Source organism: Drosophila miranda, chromosome XR (assembly GCF_003369915.1).
Source record: "Drosophila miranda strain MSH22 chromosome XR, D.miranda_PacBio2.1, whole genome shotgun sequence".
Classification (NCBI taxonomy): domain Eukaryota; kingdom Metazoa; phylum Arthropoda; class Insecta; order Diptera; family Drosophilidae; genus Drosophila; species Drosophila miranda.
In genome coordinates this window covers 21,889,574-21,909,541 of record NC_046674.1, presented here as the reverse complement: position 1 = coordinate 21,909,541, position 19,968 = coordinate 21,889,574, and the positions used below count along the sequence as shown (strand labels likewise).

Sequence of the window (19,968 nt, the reverse complement as noted above, 5' to 3'; positions counted from 1 at the left end):
AATTCACGTTTGCGCCAGCGCCAGCGCCAGTGCCAGGGCCAGGGCCAGCGCCAGGGCCATTGCGAGAGCCGAGGGAAACGGAGCTGCTTTTGGTCATTTGTTGCTTTAAGCTAACACGCTGCTCTTATTTCCCTCTCCGCTCTCCACAATCCATGGTGGGTGGCACTGGCACAGGCACCCAACCTGGCATCACCACCATGTGGATCTTTTTCGTTCTTTCCGTTTCACAGATATAGATACGTACAGATGTATACGTATGTATGTATGGATGTATCTCCGGCGAGCGAGCGGTGGGGACACGCCCAGACCTTATGGCGCAATTCCATCGTGTAAGTCGCACTTTTTGGGTTTTATAGGTTAATTTGCTTTTATTACATTATCATAAAACCAGGCAAAAAAAACACATGCACAAAAAAAATCATACACACAACAAACAAGCTTGACAACACACGGGCGTACAGCGGACTCTCGCGACACCCGCAAAATCATTTGAGGTTTACCTTATGGCATCGCCAGGCGACCTCATCTCATCTCATCTGACAGTGGACTGGACAGGGATTGGCCTGGAGAGGAGAGGAGAGGAGAGGATAGGATAGGACAGGACCATTTCCGAAATGCGTGTCAGGGGCATGCGGCGCCATTAGTTCCCTGGCGCAGTGCTCGTTCTGCCACTGAATCGTAAAAAATAGATCATAAAACGGCATTCGGAATATGCTAGTGGCTATACTTGCAAATGGCATAACTTTTTCAAATTTTTACGAAACGAACTACCGCCAGTGGCACTCTCGTACTCGAATGAATAGTCATCAAAAGTTTAGATTACCTTTGTAAAAAACGGAAACCCATAGAACGGCTATCAATGGACCACAAATTTGTTTTAAATATTACCTTGGGGCGTTCATAGATTTTTTATATATTTTTTTGTAGGATTTTCCTCGGGGTTCCATTTACTTGAGGATAGTTTATAATATAAGCTCTCATAAACTCCGAGATCTAGAGTCCATTTCATATATACTCTAGGGCAAATATAATAATTTTATAGAACTTAAACTTTAGTACAAATAATTACTATAAGTACCAACGATCGGTTCAAACAATATCTAAATTATTTTTAAATATATCTTTATTTTGAGGAGACGCACATGGTTTCCATTGGCTCTTTTTCTAGAGAAGTAGATGTCCACGATATAAAGATTAGAACATAAAAATGTATTCGCATAGGGTATGTACTTACATAAGTATGTATATATGTAAGCATGACTGGAAAGATTTTTTTGGAAAGATTCGTAGAAACTGAAATTTGTGTGCTCCTGATTTCGCAACTATTTTCATTCACAATTTGTATTGCGATGTATTGTATTAACCAAAAGAAAACGAAAATTTCGGGAATTATGGAACCGATATTTTGTCAGCGGTCATCGGGAATTTGTAATTCGTTATTGTTTTGCTAAAATTTGGGTGGGTTAAAATTTGAGGTGTGATAATAAATAAATCTATTTATATCTATCTATTAAAAATATTAAGATTTACGAAAATACATTTTCAATTATAAAAATATAAATTTAAAACATCAGCACATATGTTTCTAAGTTTTACCATCTCATAAAAATGTTTATTTATAGGCTATGTGCAATTAATTTTTGAAGTCGGAAAAATAGCACAGCGTAACGTAAGAATCTTACGATTTGTGAAAACCGGAGCACGCACTTTTGCGATTTGACAGTCTTTTGGCGATATGCGATAACCAGAGCTTGGCTGTATATTAATTAATTAATCACGGATGAATATAGCAACACAGTGGAATATATACCATGTATGTATGATTGGTCAATGCACTCGATGATGGCACTTCTCTCAGTACACACTGACCCCTGGCCCCTAGCCCCTGGGCGGTGGGATGACCTGGATATGCATTTTGTTGCAGCTCGCTACATGCTGATTGGTGACTGCAGATCCTTTGATAATGATATGCGTCTTCAAAGTTGATTCTCAGGCAAGTTAGTTCTGTCAATGGATATAATTGTGCGGGGTAATGATTCGCTCTTGAATTTCTTGAGCATGGCTGTATATTAGATTAATATTTAATTTGGCAAAACAATCTTAAGCTTTTTCCTACATCGGATAAGTATCAACATAAGAGCACGCCATGCCTGAAAATAATGTGGGTAATGTTAAAGATTTAAATAACTCAATATCTGTGCACTATGGCACTTGAATAATTGCTTAAATCAAAGCTTAACCAACACGTCTTGGGTTTTTTGTTTAAAGGAATAATAATTATGCAGATATTTGTATATCTTTTGTGTGAATGAAAAGTCACGCAATTCTTTGATAATTACGGCCACTGAATACTGCCAAGTGCCAATGAATTTTATGATCATATCATGGCTTTTGTGCCACCATCAGCACAGAAATGGGAAGAGGCGTCATCCAGCCAGTACATGAACACTGGCGGGTATTTCGGTGCACGATCGGATCGGATCGGATCGGTTCAGACCAGAGAGACCCAAAACGAGAAGTCATTCGAGTTTCAAAAGTAAACAAACAAATGACTAGCCAAACAAAACAAATGGGCGTTGCCAAACGGATTGGATTCGAATGGAATGGAATGGCCTGAAGCCGAAGACCACGGAAAACAAGAGTCTGAACGAGTGCTACCCCTGCCTGGGAAAGAGTGAAAATAAAGAACAGTTAATGGTCGATTTTCCATTTCAGTTTTGCTTTCTTTTGTTTGGTCCGAGAGCCGGGACGAGGTGCGATTGCTCTCCAAAAGTCGCACCTGTCGACGAGAACATGGGGCCCTCTAGCTGAAGGAAGGCCCGTGAAGGCCCGTGCAGGCACATCGCACATCGCACACGAGCCCAATGGAGCGCTCTGATTGGTGGGCTTTGGCGTACTTCCAGCCACCGTGGATACGAGTCGGTCGCTGTCGCTTCCCCTGCCTTCCGCTGGCGGTGGCGGTGAGAGAGAGAGAGTGTGTTCCAGCGCAGCGTATGCGTTGGAACGACACCGCCAGCTGCCACCACCACTGGCACCAGTGGCACTGTTCGGAGGGCGTTGCCACGATGCCACGATGCCACATTGCCACATTGCCACAGCCGAGACTTCCAGTCGCATTCTTGTTGGATTGTGTGCGCCCGGGGAGTATAGCGTTGTCCCACTCTCGCGCCACGTCTGCCCCGGCCTGCAACGGAATGCGACTCGACTCTCTGGCCGGCTCTGGCCGGCTCTGGCCGGGCCGGGCCGGGCTCCCAGCAACGGCATTCGTGCTGGCCCTCGTCGTCTGCTCGCTCGCAACCAGTTAGTTCGTGTTCGAACGTACTAGGAGGTGCACATCTGTAGTCTGGAGTGTTCCGTCGCCTGTCGTAATATTCCCGTTCTTGCTGCTGAAATTGTTTCGTAGTATATTTTTTTTGTGTGTGCCACAGAGCCGTCGCCGTGTTGCCTGTGGGCCCGAAGAACGAACCCTTGAGTTACTTTAAGTTGAGTTGAGTTGAGTGCCTGTGCCTGTGCATGTGCCTGTGCCTGTGCCTGTCCCTCTGCCACAACAAAGATTCCGGTAATCCTAATGCCGAATCTGGCTAATCGGTCGGCGGGTTTTGGTGACCGTTTTTTTTGTGACTGTGAACAGAGCCAGTAATCGCACTGAGCGGTATTCCGGAGGACACTAATCGAATCAGACTGTGAGGAGTCTCCTGCCACATCGTAGTGTCAGGAGTGGAAGATTGATGCTGCAGCCCCACATCTTCGAGATACAACTTTAACAGACAGACAGACAGACAGCGAGAAGAGTACTTTGCAACACCCACGAGGAAGAGGAAGTCAATCAGTGGAAATGGCTGCCTACACACAATTCGGATACGGAGGCTTTCCGTCGGGCTCTCAGGTAAAACATTAATATATCTTATATCATGTTTAAATATCCAATTGGAAATGGGTCTATCATCAAAAATAGAGTGTTTCATTGAATGGGATGTAATGGATGACTTTTGAACTAAATGAACCTACATTTACTTGGCAATCCCAATAGATTATATCCCTTAAATGCTACTAAGATGATAGCTTTAAGTGTAAATATTTTGTTTAGAATTTCAGAATTGATTGCCAAGAAAATAGCTAATGGAAATATGAAGCAAAATCTCAAATTACTCCACACAAATTATAAAAACATTCTGCTTCTATGGGAAATTGAATATGTCGATACGACATTAATTAAAATAAATTGAGGGGTATATCCTATAGCAGGTATGCGACCAGAATTAAGGGGTATTTAAATATCCCAGGCTAATACAGAACCCACATACATATATGTACAATAATTGCTTACTACACGATCGGTAATAGAAAAAAACACTGTTTCCATTTGGTGGGAGACTCCTCCAGACACACTCGCTGGTACTCCTCGCAAACGTTTTCCATTTTGGACCACACGAGTCCAATTAAATGTCTGTAGTAGACTCGACTTGAGAGAGTCAGAGAGAGAGAGAGAGAGAGAGACGGAGAGAGGGAAGGGGGGAAAAAAGCCAAAGAAAAAGAAAAAAAAAAAAAACACTCGGCAAGGGACCTGACAGAGGCAATCAGAGAGGAAGTAATGGGAGGTGCCGATCGCAGCACACACTCAGGTGAAACTGTTGAAAAGTCAATAAAATTCAATTGGCGCGATCGTAAATCATAAACTTCATAACCGTAAAGTGACAGCTCAGGGCAGGCCTTGGGAATGCGCCCGAGCATGCGCGCCCGACTACGTGAGCGGGGAATCAATGAAAGCATCCAGCGCCCAGAAGCCCAGCAGCCCAGCAGCTCCACGGTACGTACGCTCCGGGAGCAGCGGCAGTTCAGATTCTACAACACTGATAGGGCCATCCATGGATGGCCACTGGAGGTCCTACAGAGAGTCGCAGCCACAGCCACAGCCACAGCAAGAGCAACAGCCAGCCAGATCCAAAGACGAATGACTGTAAGCTCCCAGTGATTCCGTGTCGGAATGAGAGAGTGGATTGATCTACTTTACATGGCAATAGGTACTGCGTTTCCAGCCGTAGTGTGTCTGCCTGCCTGCCTGCCTTCTTGCCACAGTGCCCACCATGTGGCGCTTGCCGACTTACGCTATCAACTTGGTCATCTCCCAAGGCGGGGGAGGAGGCTGTGGGGGAGGGTCAGGTGGAACCAGAAGTGGAGCGGTGGGGCACCACTGCGTACCAGGCCCTCTTTCTGCCAGCCTCCTCCTGGGCTGCTGGGCTGCTGGGCTGCTGGCCTGGCGGATGGCAGGGGACGGAGATACAAGTCGCGATTAGATCGCTCTGCGCTCTGCGTTTGCGATTCACAGAAATTTCCGATGTGCAGTGGTAGTGCACACATGGCCAGATCTTATCTGTGCGCTGTCGCCTGCCAGTCGTCTGCGTCTGCGTCTGCTTTTGCAACTGCGACTGTGGATGTGGATGTCCAGAGTCCGATTCACATGGCCATGGCCGTGGCCCAGTGTCGTCCCGCGCTGGATTCGCTGGCGCTTCCTCCAGTGGTCAGGTAAAGGCAAGAGCTTTGCTCATTTTCCAAGCTTGGGGACGTTAATGTGGTTGTGGCTGTGGCTGTGGATGTGGATGTGGCTGTGGCTTCTCATGAATAATGCATTTGCCCAAGGAGCAGTGGAATCTGGCAGGCGCATAGAGCTCCCTATATGGTGTCGCCTATCAGATCAGTTGTCATAATTCTCATATTGTGTGAGAGTTCTGTTCTGCCCGGCCTGGGTTGGTTCGGAGGCCGGAGCGGATCGGCGGGCAGTGCGTGCTCCATGGGAACGGCGATTGGGCGAGTGAGTTCTTCCTTCAAGGCTTCAAGCCTTCAAGCCTTCGTCGCTCTACCAAAAACATTCATTCCCATACAATCAGAAATGTACAATGTATTTGCTTTTTACTAATTAAAATCACGCGGCACAATGAACGAAAAAAAAACCTGAATCATTCATTTCTCAAAATTTGATAAATGGCTGTTGGTTTTTTTTCGATTTTCGTTTTTAGTTGATTTTGTTTTTGTTGGTTTTAATAATGTTGCTTAGTGTAGGTCCCTCTGTATATAGTCAACGATCTTGGCCTCGAAATTCTATTATTCGACGAACGTTTCCAGCATGACTCAATATTTTCTTTATTAATTATGAAATGTTGAAATTTTTCATATTTCTTATTATATATTTCTCTCTGGCTTTGGGCTTTTTGTGGTCTGTTCTGGCAAATTAAACTTCTTGTAGAGGGATCTCCTAGAGGGATCGATCGATCCTTTTTAAGAACTGCCCGGCACAATAATTATACGAAAAATACAACAAAATACGAAACAAAATACTTGCAGGGGAAGCATTTCGGGGGAAGGCTGGCCGGCTCTATTGTCAGATTATGTTAATGACTGGAAATAATTATGAGCTTGGCAGAGCCCTAAATGTTGCACAGAATGTTTCAGACCTGTCCCGAACGTGCCACAGAAGCTGTAACTAAGGCAGAAATTGCTGCACGGCGCGTCTGACCTTTGGGGCCGGTGGCTGGGGATGTACGTATGTGGCATATAGGGACCGCTCCGCTCCGCTCCGCTCTGCTCTGCTCCGGATCGATTCCGTTGGCATTCGATCAATTTGTAGCTGTCCATCAGCCCAAGCATTCAACTTAATTATAGGTCCAGCGATATTTTTCGCAAAGAGGCAGCAGCAGAAAATACTTTGAAATTAAGGCAGCGGACGAGGTCGTTTTTCAGATTGCCCGCGGTAATTTTCAGAAGCCTTCGACGGCATGTTCCTGATGGTGTAGGGACGACGTCTCCATCTCCATGTCCATCTCTCCGGCTCCATCTCGGTCTCCACCATCGGCCAGCGGACCTATAGGCGTCGGCTGCCACACCCTCAATGATTTCTGGCATTTTATACAGCCGTTCCCCGACCCAAGACACTCGACCGGCTCGGACTTGGCTGGGCTTGGCGCATTTTGCATATTAATTGCCAAGTGACCGGCGCATGCCATAGGCGAACCTCTCCAAGATGGAGGACATCAACGGACTCTGAAAAAGAGTCTGCTTCTGCTTTTGATGCTGATGCTGATGCTGTTGGCTGCACTTGGAATCGATTTGCGGGGTAATTGATGTGGCCGCCATTGCAGTTGCAGGAGCGCATCCATGGGGCTTCAGGGCAGAGCCATTGATTAAGGAAATATGACCGTTCGGTCGGTCGATCGGTCGGTCGGTCGGTCGGTTGGTCGCCTGATCGCCGCGGGATTATGGATCCACGCAGCTTCTGTGCTCCTCCACGGCTGGCGCTGATTGTGTGTTAACACCATATTCGCTTACATGTTATCATCCATCGGTGCATCTTGTAATGCACCCTCTGTCGATTTTTCGAATTAAAACTAAAATTGCGCAGCCTCCTCTCGCGGATTTGCACGGTCGCTCCATCGGGAGATGGGTATCGCGATGCCCGATGCGCGACAGCCATCTCGGGACATCAATATTTATGAAGCGCTTCCAGTAAACCAGTTAACATAGCTTCTCGAGTTAATGTTCTAGAAAATTAGTTGGATTCGTGTGCATCCTGTTTGTGGGATGGGGCCAGGGCAGGGCGGGGCAGGGCAGGGCAGGCCTGCCGTCTAATGCCCCAGCAAATTACGAGATTGTTAAGGCAGTAGATGGGGCTGCTTGAAAGTGGTTCCATAATCCATACATCCATTCTGTCAGGATTGGGCGACAAATATTATATTTCTTATCTCCCTCGAGGTGTCTCCCAGGTGCTCGAAATTAAGGTTAAAATTGCCCCCTGATTAACAGGCATTAGTTATGTAAACCAGTGGCAATTCCAGTCTCCAGTGTTTATCAGTTATTTAGGGGGCCCGCCCGTTCGGGTGTCTCCGAAGGTTCTGTTTCTGTTTCTGTTTTTAATATGTACTTAAGATAAGAAGGAGCTAAATGCTCGAGCTAATTAAGCCGAATTTGTGTTTTAATTTGCCATAAACGGCATACCGTACCCCGTACCGATAAAGCCTGCTCTCACATCAACATATCTCTCGTCTCTTCTTTGCGAATCTTTTGCAGCTCCTGCCGCCAAATGCACAGGCCTCGGAGGACACTTCCCCGAATGTGAACGATGCATCGCTGGTGATGACAAACGCACCGGCGATGAGCCCTACGGGAGGTGCGGCGGACTGCCAGACGAACCAGCAGGCCCCGGGCAGTGGCGGTGGCGGTGGCGGTGGCGGTGGCGATGCCTCATCGGGTGCCCTCAGTCCCAATGCTCTTTCGCAGAACTCGAATGCGGCGGCAGGATCGGTGGTCGGGGGGGCGGCTGGTGGAGCCGCTGACCTGGCCACCGGGGGCTCCCTGGACGGCAACGGTGTGGGCACGACGCCCACAACGGGAAGCTCATGCTGCGAGAACGGCCGTCCCATAATGACCGATCCCGTCTCGGGGCAGACCGTCTGCTCCTGCCAGTACGATTCGGCCCGTCTCGCCCTCTCCAGCTACTCCCGCCTGCCGGCGGCCAGTGTCGGGGTCTACGGCACGCCCTATCCCTCGACGGATCAGAACCCCTACCAGAGCATCGGAGTGGACAGCTCCGCCTTCTATTCACCGCTGGTAAGTGAAAGCCAACAGCCAAGAGCCAACAGCCAACAGCCAACAGGGCTAAATGGATTATCTCAACATATGACTTTAATTGTGTAGTCAGTGGCTTTTGTCCGGGGATACAGTGGGATACAGTGGTAGAGAGGGATTGGGAGGGGGAGCGGGAGGGGGAGCGGGAGCGGGACTGACAACGACAACGACAACGACAACAAAGACGACGATGGCTTGTCAATGCAGTCGAGTAAATCGAATTATCATTATGGCTGACTGAAGCTCAGTCAAACCTCATTTAGCTCCGGTCCGGGTTTAGTTTCCTTTTGAACCCCCATCCATCCTTGGCTCTCTATCTCTCTCTATCCATCTACCTAATTCATGGGCAATGCCGATGTTGTTGCTGCTGTCCCTGCCCCTGCCCCCGCTGCTGCTGCTGGTGGCTTCCATTGCGATACTCGATACGTTGCATAAAGAAAGGCAAAATCATTGGAAACAAAACATATTGCCCCATGGCCTCAATTACACTCCCAGATGAGACTCTACGTATACACTCGTATGTGTGGGCTAATCAAGCTTATGCTCCATACCAGTCCCCAAGTCCCCAAGTCCGCTTGCAGTCTCCCGGAGACCGCTGAAATGTACCCGAGCAGGCAGCCGGGCAAAAAAAAAAAAGAAAAAAAAAAGAGAAAAAAACAGAACTCGAAGCGGGTTCAGAAGCAACACGAGTTGGCTCAATGAAAGGCAAACACAGGCACACAAACACACCGACACATTTGCAACAATACACTCGTATTCGTAGTCGTACTCGTACTCGTACTCGCACTCGCACAACAACGTGGACAGTATTTAGCCTTGACAAATAAGCAGCCCAAAGACTGGCCCAAACGGACCGGGCCACAACAAAGAGTGTGTTTATAGGGACATCATGTTAGTTCTTGTCGAGGATTATGCTCATCTCCCTCCCTGTCCCTCTCTCTTGACTTGCGACAGGAGGAGCACTCGTCCTCGAGAAGGGGGGAGAGAGGAAATGTGTCAAACTTTGATCGCACTGGCACTAGGTACGTATGTTTATGGGAATCATAGGACCTTGGCTAGTTGAAGTGTGGTCTAATTAATATGTAAAAAGCGTCTAATCAACTTTGGCGGCTCTCTCTGGTGGCACATCAAAGAACCCTCGGCGAAAGAGTGATGTAACGGCGATGATGCCTGCCCCCAGGAGAAGCGGCAAATGGGGCGGACACTCTGCGGCGGCAGCCACCAAAGTGTCATGTTAAATTGTTATTTACAACAACAGGAAATTCATTCCGAGTTCTCTCTCCCCTCCGCTGCTATGCTCTGCTGTGGCAGTGTGGCAGAGTGGCACTGTGGCAGAGGCATTGCCTGTGTGCCCGTGTGTGCCCGTGTGTGCCGTGCCCGCTCGTACTACCTGGCCAGAGTGCCGTCTTTATCGGGCCGTCACGAAGCGCATACTTTTAATTAAGAAAATATCACTGGGCCCCCACCGATAAGATGTCATTGCTCAATTTTGTTGCGTAGTGCGGCCCGCCCACCCTGCTGGCCCTGCCTCTGCCTCTGCCCTCCCTCCGAGGTGCTAATGCTCGATCTGGAGATCTAACACTCTCCCAGATGTGATGCACCTGTGACAGTCTCAGGGCTCCTTCTCCATTCACTGCGTGGTGGCCATGTAGATGGCTCTCTGGCGATAGTCATGTGCGATGTGCGATGTCCACTGTCCGATACCTGTTCCCCAATCTATGGCCGGAATGACAGCTTGATAAATATATTTGTCACTCGGATGCGGCGGCATCTGTATCGGTGAATCGGCGAATCGGCGGCGATGGCGATGCCAATGCCGATGGCGACGGCAACGGCGACGGCGTTGAGGTGAAGGTAGAGCGGAGTTAAAAATTAATAAACAACGGCATACATGATGTTAAGCAATTAAAAATGTTAATACCCTTTCATAAATCAAGAGCTCACAAAAGCTCGGGTCGACAGCAGGGCCAACCAGATTGGGCGCTCGACTCGCCCAACCGCCGGCGATCTGGCCAATAGTTGTCGCTCATAAATCCGGCTGTCATTTTCCGAGGGCATAAATCGCAGCACGCCACAGCCAGCGGAGAGTCGGACAAACAGACCAACAGACACCCAACGACCACTAGTAAGCTCCAAATTAAAATTCGAATCGAGACTTCGAACATAAACGCTTCCATATAATACATACTCGTATAACAATAATCGGCGCTTTCGGCTTAGATAATTTTTGTTTTTGATTTTTAGGAAAGTTGTTGGCGACAGCCTTAAAATATGTATTTGTTTGTTTTTTTTATATCTGTATCTGTATCTGTAGCTGTAGCTGTATCTGGCTATAAAATATGGCCGGTTTGAGCATTTGCTTGTTTCATTGCAAAATATGTTGGCAAATTATAAATTCCATGTTAACAAAATTGTCAACTTCGAAAACTGTGGGAAAATATTTTTCGCTTGAATCTTTAATGCTTTAACGCTTTAAGGCTGTGACAAATAATAATAACTCTATAAAAGTCCGAGTCAAGGGGGTTTCTTTTTTGTTGTTTTTGTGTCTAGAACTTTTGCAGAATGAAAAATTTGCTTGATTATTTCAGAGCAATCCGTACGGACTTAAGGAGACGGGATCTGGCGCGGAGATGGGAGCCTGGACATCGGCAGGCCTGCAGCCCACAACGGGATACTATTCCTATGACCCAATGTCGGCATATGGGTAAGATATTCAATATATTATATAGATATTATGGGCGGATATTTTAAGATGTGTTTCTCGTTAATTTATACGCCATTCAGGCCAGCTCCTGCCTGGGCAAGGGGCTTTCAGCGGGAAATCGGATATCTTTCAGCAAACAATTAAGGCCCCATTCAGTCAGTCATTGAGGTCTTAAATAAGAATTAATTACCCCCTCGGCTAATAGAAGCCTTTTAGTCCGAATCGAATATATATGCTGCTCTTCTCTGCTCTGCGTATCAAATGCAATCGCGCGTCCATAATTAATTACAAAATATTTGCGAGTACTTGAAATTGATTTGAGTTTAATTGCCTTCGGTGGATGGGTGGATGGCGTCTCTGCTGCTGTGGCAAGCGCTCTCCCTAGGGAGCGGCGATAATAAAATTTGAATGCGCGAAATTATTTATTTATGATTGCTGCCACTGCCGCTGCTGCTGTTGCAGCAAAAAAAAAAAAACACAGCAGTTAATTGCACGACAGAGCGTATAACGCATACTCTTGCAGGAGTTCTGGATATATATAGAATTTATTGTACATATATGTATGTATATGGATGTATCTGTAAGATATACATACACACGTGGGTGCATACGCATACGCATACGCATACCAGAATTGATACGACTACGGACTGCGGACGGACGGGACAGTTGGCGGCGGAGTCCGAGTCCGAGTGCGAGTCCGAATACGAATGCGAGTACGAGTCCAAGTTCGAGTGAGAGGCGGTGGCATGCAACGGCTGCGGCTTCCCGTTGGACGACGGCCTCATGGCTTGCGTGCGGAAAGCCCATGAAATCGAGCTTGCTGCGGGATTGTATAGACTGGAACGTGGACGGGGAGACTGCAGCCGAGTGAATGAATGAATGAATGAGTGAGCGAGCGAGTTGTAAGCGCTGGCTAAAGGGGATCGAGGTGTGAGCAGCAGCCACAGCAGCAGCAGCAGCAGCAGCAGCAGCAAATGAACGCCATGTTGGCCGCCATATTGGGGGCCAGCATACACGTACATGCACAGTGTACAGTGTACAGTGTACAGTGTACAGATACATACTTAGCATTATGTGCACGCGTATAGGTAGTATATGGGTTGACAAACATTTAAGGGGGGAATGATTGCGCTTTGTATTTGTAGCTCATCGCCACAGATTGGCAGTGGCGTTACCCCCTGATCGAGGGGGCTGTGGGGTGGCAAAAGGTAGCAAACTGCCTGACTGTCTGTCTGTCTGTCTGTCTAGTGGAAGGGTGATGGACGATGGGCGATGGGGGGGACAAGTGACAGTCAGTAATTACCGACTGACAGGCATGCCCATGTCTGCTCGGCGCTCAACTGGAGCCAATGTCATTTTGTGTTTTGGCGTGCGGGCATTATTTGTTTAAAATGTGTTCGGGGGCCTGTAAATTGCAGCTCCCAGATAATGGCAACAACAACGACAACAACAACAGTAATTGGTGGACGGACCCCGTCGACCAAATTGCATGTGTTCATATAAAAGCTGAAATGTAAATGTGTGTAAGCGGGGTCTAAAACTAATAAGCGGTCCGTTCGGCCAACCTCAGTTTTGTGGCTAAAAGCCCCGGCTTCATCGGCATCGGAATCGGCGGCATCAACATGGCATCCGTCTCTAACTTGGTCTCTGCCCGAACAGTGGCAGCAGCGGCAGCGGCAGTGGCAGTGGCAGCAACGGTCGGTTGTATTTGTGTGAACAAGAATGTGATTTGTTAACAAGATTATGGCCCGCTAGCAGAGCAGAGGCGGCCAATTTCAGCCCGTGCGCAACGTATTTTTATTTTTGTTATTGTTGTTGTTGTTGTTGTTTGCAAGTTATGCCAAAAAGAAGCAGACACATGTACATACATATGTATGTATATACATATATATGGCTGTTTTGTGTAATTATATATGGGCCGCAACGAAAATAGGATGCGTGCCAATTACTGACAAATTGATGTTTGTAAGGTTGTAAAACATCAGAGAACAAAAAAGCCCACTAAGCGTATCATTCAGTGCTTTATTTACGGGGGTATCCGTCTCCGCCCCAGAGAGCTACCGACCTGAGCGATAATAATGCACTACAAGTACTAGTACTTGTATTTGTACTTGTACCTCTTTCTCCATTCAATGTTTCCACTAAAGAATTACTGGGATTTTAAAGTCCACATCTCCGTCGATAGAATAGTCTCCACCCACAGCCCATACCATAATCAAAGTTGATTTGAAGAGCAACACAAAAAAAAAGAAGCGGAATAGCAATGAGAAGGGACCCGGACAGTCGGGCAGACGGACAGTCGGACAGACGGACAGAGCCCGAATCTACATCCGACGGGCAGCAGGCCAAGCTCCGTTGTCGTACTTTATCTTGTTGTAAAATTCACCGCACAAACTGTTGATTGTGGCACCATAAAATGCCATGAAAAAGGAATAAAAAGTACAACAAAAAATAGAACAGAGTGAATCGGGATAAAAAAAAGGAACGATTATTGTGGAGTCTGGAAAAACAGAACAGCAAAAAAAGAGCGGTACGGGGAACGGGGAACGGGGAAAGACCCGAAAGTGAAATGCCCCACGAGGGCGAGGAGGAGGACGAGGAGGAGGACGAGGAGGAGGACAAGGACGAGAGCAAGTGCGAGAGCGAGAGCGGAAGGAAGGGCCGGATGTGCAACGGAATACGCACGGGCTGGGGTTTAATTTAGCTAGGAAATGCTTGGGGCAGGCACAGGCTGGCACCACTCCCAGCGAAAGGGAGCGTCCGACAGGGCATAGACCATTATTGCATAGCAAAGTGGAGGCGGATGAGGATGAGGATGGGGATGAGGATGGGGGTGGAAGAGGCAGATGCTGCCACATCCTCGGATGGGATAAAAAACGCGATAAGTGCAGTACAGCCGGCACCCAGTGTTGCACCCACTTACCAAATGCTCTCGTTGCGCTGTCGTCCTCGTTATTGCTGGAGATGCCTTGCTTTGCTCCTTTTTGTGGCCGTTTGCCTGTTTCACAACTGTGTTTTACAATACTTTGACGTTGTACTACACTGAAGGGATCCGGGATCCGGCATACCGGGATACCGGGATACCGCGGGCTGGTAGCTGGTAGCTGCTGGCTGCCTGGCTGGTGGCTGGTGGCAGCGAAAACATCAATTTGAATTTTCCGCATTTTTAATGAATCTCCATGTTTTGCTGTCTTTTGCGCTTCTGCTGTCCCGATTCGTGGCGGCGGTGGCGGTGGCGGTAGCGGTGGCATTGCAATTAGAACCGACCAGAGTAGAGTGCTGGCACGCCTCTTTGTACAACAAATTACGGACAAGACTTAAAGGCTACCATTAACTCTTTTTATTGCAGCTATGGGGCCAGCTATGATCTGGCTGCTCGCCGCAAGAATGCCACCCGCGAGTCGACGGCCACGCTCAAGGCCTGGCTGAACGAGCACAAGAAGAACCCCTATCCCACCAAGGGCGAGAAGATTATGCTGGCCATTATCACCAAGATGACGCTGACCCAGGTCTCCACGTGGTTCGCCAATGCCCGACGGCGCTTGAAGAAGGAGAACAAGATGACCTGGGAGCCGAAGAACCGCACCGACGACGACGACGACGCCTTGGTGTCGGACGATGAGAAGGATAAGGAGGATCTGGAGCCCATCAAGGGATCCCAGAGCAGCAGTTTGGCCAAAGGTAATCTCCACGCTTTAATTGTTAATCGTTGAAGTAATCTTCACAGTCGGATGTATGCCTTGTTCTTTGACGCACAGATGTGACCAAAGAGGAGGAGGATGCCATCGACGAGGATCAGAAGTGCATTGGCCAGGCGAACATACTCCGCGCTGGCTTTGGGTATCCCTCGGCCGGCCCCGGCCCCGGCCCCTACCATGGCGGTGCCGGTTCCGGCGGTGGTCATCCGGCTGGGTACCACCCGTACCACCAGCATCCTGCCTACTACCAGCCACAGCAGGGCATGCTGGGCAGCGCCTTTCACGGCGGAGCAGACGGTGGAGGCCTGGCCAACAAGCAGACGGAACACAGTGATCCAAAAAACCAATTAGGCCGGGACTGTGGCGTGCCGATTCCAGCCACCAAGCCCAAAATCTGGAGCTTGGCCGACACAGTTGGCTGCAAGACCCCACCGCCGTCGTACATGGGCCAGGGGCAGGTGCTGGCCCAGGGGATGCCGCCGCAGCAGCAGCAGCAGCAGCAGCAGCATATGCATCAGCAGTTGCATCCGCAGGTGCAGCAGCCACAGCAGGAGAACATGGGCATGGTTCCCGGGAGTCCGGGGCAAGCGCCGCGAGCCCATCAGCCGCAAGAGCAACAGACACTGCCGATGGGGAACCATCATCTGTTCAACGGAGCACCCTATTTACGGCCGCATACCACGGCCTACGGGGGTTTTCTAGGGGCTACGACGCAGCAGCTCCATACTACGAACAGTGCCCCGTACAGCAGTACGCAGCTGCAGCAGCAGCAGCAGCAGCACAGCCAGCGGAGCAGCAGCACACACAGTTCCAGCGGCACACATACGCCTACCATCCATACTACGGGAAATTCGAACGGAGCTATGGGCCTCCTGCCCCAGGCTCCAGCTCCGGCACAGCAGCCGCTTCAGTTCTCGGCCCATCGTCAGGGACTCCAACACCCGCATCCGCATCCGCATCCGCACTTGCAGCAGCAGCAGCAGCAGCAGCAGCTGCCATCTCAGTCAACAGTGAATCCGCGGGCGATGGGGTTTCTCGAAGCCCAACCCGATACTCCACCCCAAACTCCGCCGAATATGAAAGTGTTGAACGGAGCTTTGAGTCTCCTTCCTACCGCTTCTCAAGCCCCTATGACCGCTACTTGTCGCAGTAGCAGCAACAGCAACAGCAACAGTATCGGCCACACCAACATTAACGCCTTCAACTTCGGCTCCAACTATCCGATGAACTTCTCGGCTCGTCTCGGTGAGTACTCCCCCAGAGATGAGTACAGCAGCGGGAGCAGCAGCAGCTCCTCCTCGCCGCAGCTGCAGCGAAACGAGGCGGCCATGTTCAAGCCGCTCTTCAAGAAGTATACCAACTAAATACCAACTAAGCTCAACGGGAACCTACATATTTACTATTTGACTAACTGTTTAGACTCCATGTGCACCATGCTTCAGAGGTGCTTTACGGTTCTGACATAGACAGATATCCAGATTACTTAATATACAAGTGGCCGACGGGTTCGTGCAAAAATATAATGAATTGTGTAATATTTAATATTAAAGCTACAAATATCACATTAGTATATATTTATCGTAAAATAAATATATATATATTTTTTTTTTTTTTATTAAAGTTATGAATCGTCTTAATGCGTATTTAGAGTATCGGATCAAATGTTTCTCTTCAAACAATTTTTTTTTTTTTTTTTTTTTCAGCAATTTAAGCTAAGAAAACAAAATACTAAATTAGAACAAAATAAGGTTATACAACTGTGATAAATTTTTCATTGTCTAACAGACTTCACACTAAACAAACACTTCGTCTATATGAACACATATAATCTAAATAATTTTAAATCGTTCAATAAATCTTTATAATCATGAAAAATAATTGAGCACCCTGCCCTTGTGTCTGTTTTTTGGCACGGAATTCTTGGGAAGTAAGTATTTGAATGGACACTGTTTAGAAATAATTAGAACAGGTATAATCGAAGATCCGATTTGGGGAAACCCCAAATTGAAAAGGGAGAATATATGTACATTGCTTAATGCTGCTTTCCTCTGTGAATGCCAATAAAGCATTCCACTGCTTGTGCTAATGGACGGCACTTATAAAACTTATTAAACATCAAGCAACATTCTGCCACACCTGGTAGAACATGATGGAACCGCGTACGTACATTTGAAAACATTACACTAAATAGTTATTGATTTTTTTGTTTTTTTTTTGTTTGTTGGTAATTTATACGACAACAAACACTTTTTGCTAGAACTATGGCTAATTGCTTTCCCGCCTCTAATGCATTACTATAATTTATGCAATTTCCAATTTAACATACGACAGGTTGTCTGAAAAGCGATGCTTTACACGTATGTACATGCGAGTATTGATATTGACAAATAAAATTGACAGTTTTTTCGCAATGCCAATCCAAAATAAACATGTAATATTGTTATTCTCATTAATTAATTTCGGTCTAGACGGAAAAACGCGCACAAATGTCTTACAGTTTAATTTTAGTAGCGCGATGTTGAAATCTGATGGTGACAATTCTGTATGACATATGTAATTGGTGTTTTTTTGTACCCATCCTAATATAAGGTTGGTATTCTGACTTTGCTCAGATGCTTTGCAAGGAGAGGGAATACACTCAGTGACACTTGAATACGATACATTAAAAAGATACATAAAAGCCCAAATACTTATAGCAAAATATAAAGAAAATGGTGAAAAATGAATAGGAGGAGATTGAGGAAAGAAATTGAATTGAAGTTATTCGTTCTTTAAAAGTGCGACACTTGAATAGTTTTTATTGGTTATGGTCGCCAGCGGACATCGAAAAGTTTCTCCAAATTTAATCGGGGTGTCCAAACTACAAAAAAACTAACGTAACGTTGTTAACTTTGGCAAGGCAAATGTCGCGGCTTTACTTTATAGCCGTTACTCAGTCAGTGTGGCTCCCCTTCGCCAGAGGGCGCACACATTGCACGACGATGAGTGTGTGAGAGAGAGCCAGAAAATAAGTAAGGGCGTGGACGGCGTGGCATAGCATTTGCAATTTAAGTTGTTCCTTCTGGCTATACTAGGGATCTGATCTGATCCAGACTTAGCAATCTGCTAGGTATGGTCATTCTCTATGATTCTACGTTTTATGTTTTCTCGTATCTCTAAAATTGGCGAAATTCTTAAGTACACTTGTAACAATATGACAGAATATCTCAAATTATGGTATCTGAGAAGTAGGCGACAAACAAGACGGCTGGACAGATAGACATGGCTATATCGACTCGTCTATTGATGCTGCTCAAGAATATATCTACCTCATGGGGTCTTAAACGCTTCCTTCTGGGTATTACACACATCCACCATTACACTTCCACCACACATCGAATACATATACATATCCTTAAGCTCGTTAAGTATCGGGTATAAATATGGGTTGTGGTAGTCTTCTGTCGAAGGATGAAAAATCGAAAATAAAAGCATTGAAGGAACATTGCTATTATATTTTTCTAAAAATTATACCAAATCTAATAAAGATTTACAGATCTCTTAGGAATGTATGTATACATTAATGTTTACTATTCAAGTGTCGCGGAGTGTGTTTCAGATGCAATTTTCGAGACCTAAATATAGTCGATCGGAGAATACGGGCATTTCCGACTTGGTTTGGTCTTATCTTCTCATTTCCGTTGGATTCTATGACTAAGCCAAATAGGACATGTACGTACATACACTAGTTGGCTAATAGTTGGCTGTGACCAAGTTTTTTCGAGTTTACGCTGAAATTGTCAAATACGCGAGACAGCAAACAGAAAACAGACTTGGCATCATTGTCTATTTGCACATATGTATGTTTGTACGTATGCTGTATGTATGTACATATGCGCTTCATCTATGTGCTTTGGGTACTTCCAAGTTGGCGTTTATGGTGACAACAATTTGTAACGACTATCGGCGATTGATAAATTAACATTAAGCAGTGGCTCGATTATGCAACAAATTGCCAATTCAATTGAAATTGACAGCCAGCGAAGGCGTACGGCGGGCAGGCCATGCCATCGCATCGCATCGCATCGCAAGTTTCGATGAGCCGACGAGACCGAATTAGCCACGGACGATACTCGTATTTGTAAGTGCAAGTGATTAATTTTCTCTGTTGGCTTGACACAGTTTACCTATGTACATACTCGCATGTAGGTATTACAGCTCCATACACACAGATTACGAGTACGAATAGTACACACATATATATATATAAAGGTATAGGTAGACAGACATACAGATATGTATATAGGTATGTAGGGAGGCACCACATGCAGAGTGGCGCTCTTGTACTCATCTGTCAGTGGTGCTTAGCTGCCTACATATTTAGTAACTAATTTCTTAAACGGTTTTCTGTACGTTCTATGCTCGTGGTGCCTGCCCCATCAGCGGGGCATTAGTTCCGTTCCGTTCCGTTCCCATAGTTTAGCGGAGGCCAAGTGCCTTATACGCTTTACGAGATGTTTTACAATACTAAATGACCGACCGCAGTGGGCATAAAATTTCCCATTACATATGGGGCCAATCAGTAAGCCGGGTAAATTAATCGTATCTCATGGCATCTCATGGCACGTCGAGTGGCCAGGTCCTTCCTTCGCTGCGCTTGTGAAGCGATCTCATTTATGGGTCATAAACCATGGGATCTCTGCCCCAGCAGTGGTGCCCCAGCGCCGGAGCGATTGCTGCTGCTGCTGCTGCCGCCGCGACTGCGGCTGCTGTCGCAACCGTTTCCATTCGGTCGACATTCTCGGTATTGTTTCGGATCGGTCACCAGCGGCGAGGATATATACGACAGTTAACTTATCTTGCATCCACTTAACGTCTTGCGGCCATAAATCAATCCTATGGCCAAATGCTCGATGGCAGCCAGCAGGCGAATTAATCACTTTGAAAATTGTTACCCATTTGGAAACT

The 19,968-nt window shown here is 47.0% G+C and overlaps 1 protein-coding gene across 1 annotated transcript; it reads left to right on the top strand.

The window, feature by feature from the left end:
• The first annotated feature begins 3,266 nt into the window (after positions 1-3,266).
• LOC108153412 (homeobox protein araucan) lies at positions 3,267-16,899 on the top strand. Its single transcript, XM_017283407.2, has 5 exons — positions 3,267-3,886; positions 8,059-8,598; positions 11,205-11,320; positions 14,673-15,004; positions 15,082-16,899. Exons 1-5 carry the CDS (start codon positions 3,836-3,838, stop codon positions 16,383-16,385), a joined length of 2,343 nt encoding a protein of 780 aa, XP_017138896.1. The 5' UTR covers positions 3,267-3,835; the 3' UTR covers positions 16,386-16,899.
• Positions 16,900-19,968: the final 3,069 nt, after the last annotated feature.

Excerpts from the sequence above, each read along its gene's own strand:
- LOC108153412 (XM_017283407.2), top strand. The coding sequence starts at position 3,836 with ATGGCTGCCTACACACAATTCGGATACGGAGGCTTTCCGTCGGGCTCT. Across the intron at positions 3,887-8,058 it reads GCTTTCCGTCGGGCTCTCAG|CTCCTGCCGCCAAATGCACA; the intron begins GTAAAACATTAA and ends AATCTTTTGCAG. Across the intron at positions 11,321-14,672 it reads GACCCAATGTCGGCATATGG|CTATGGGGCCAGCTATGATC; the intron begins GTAAGATATTCA and ends TTTTTATTGCAG.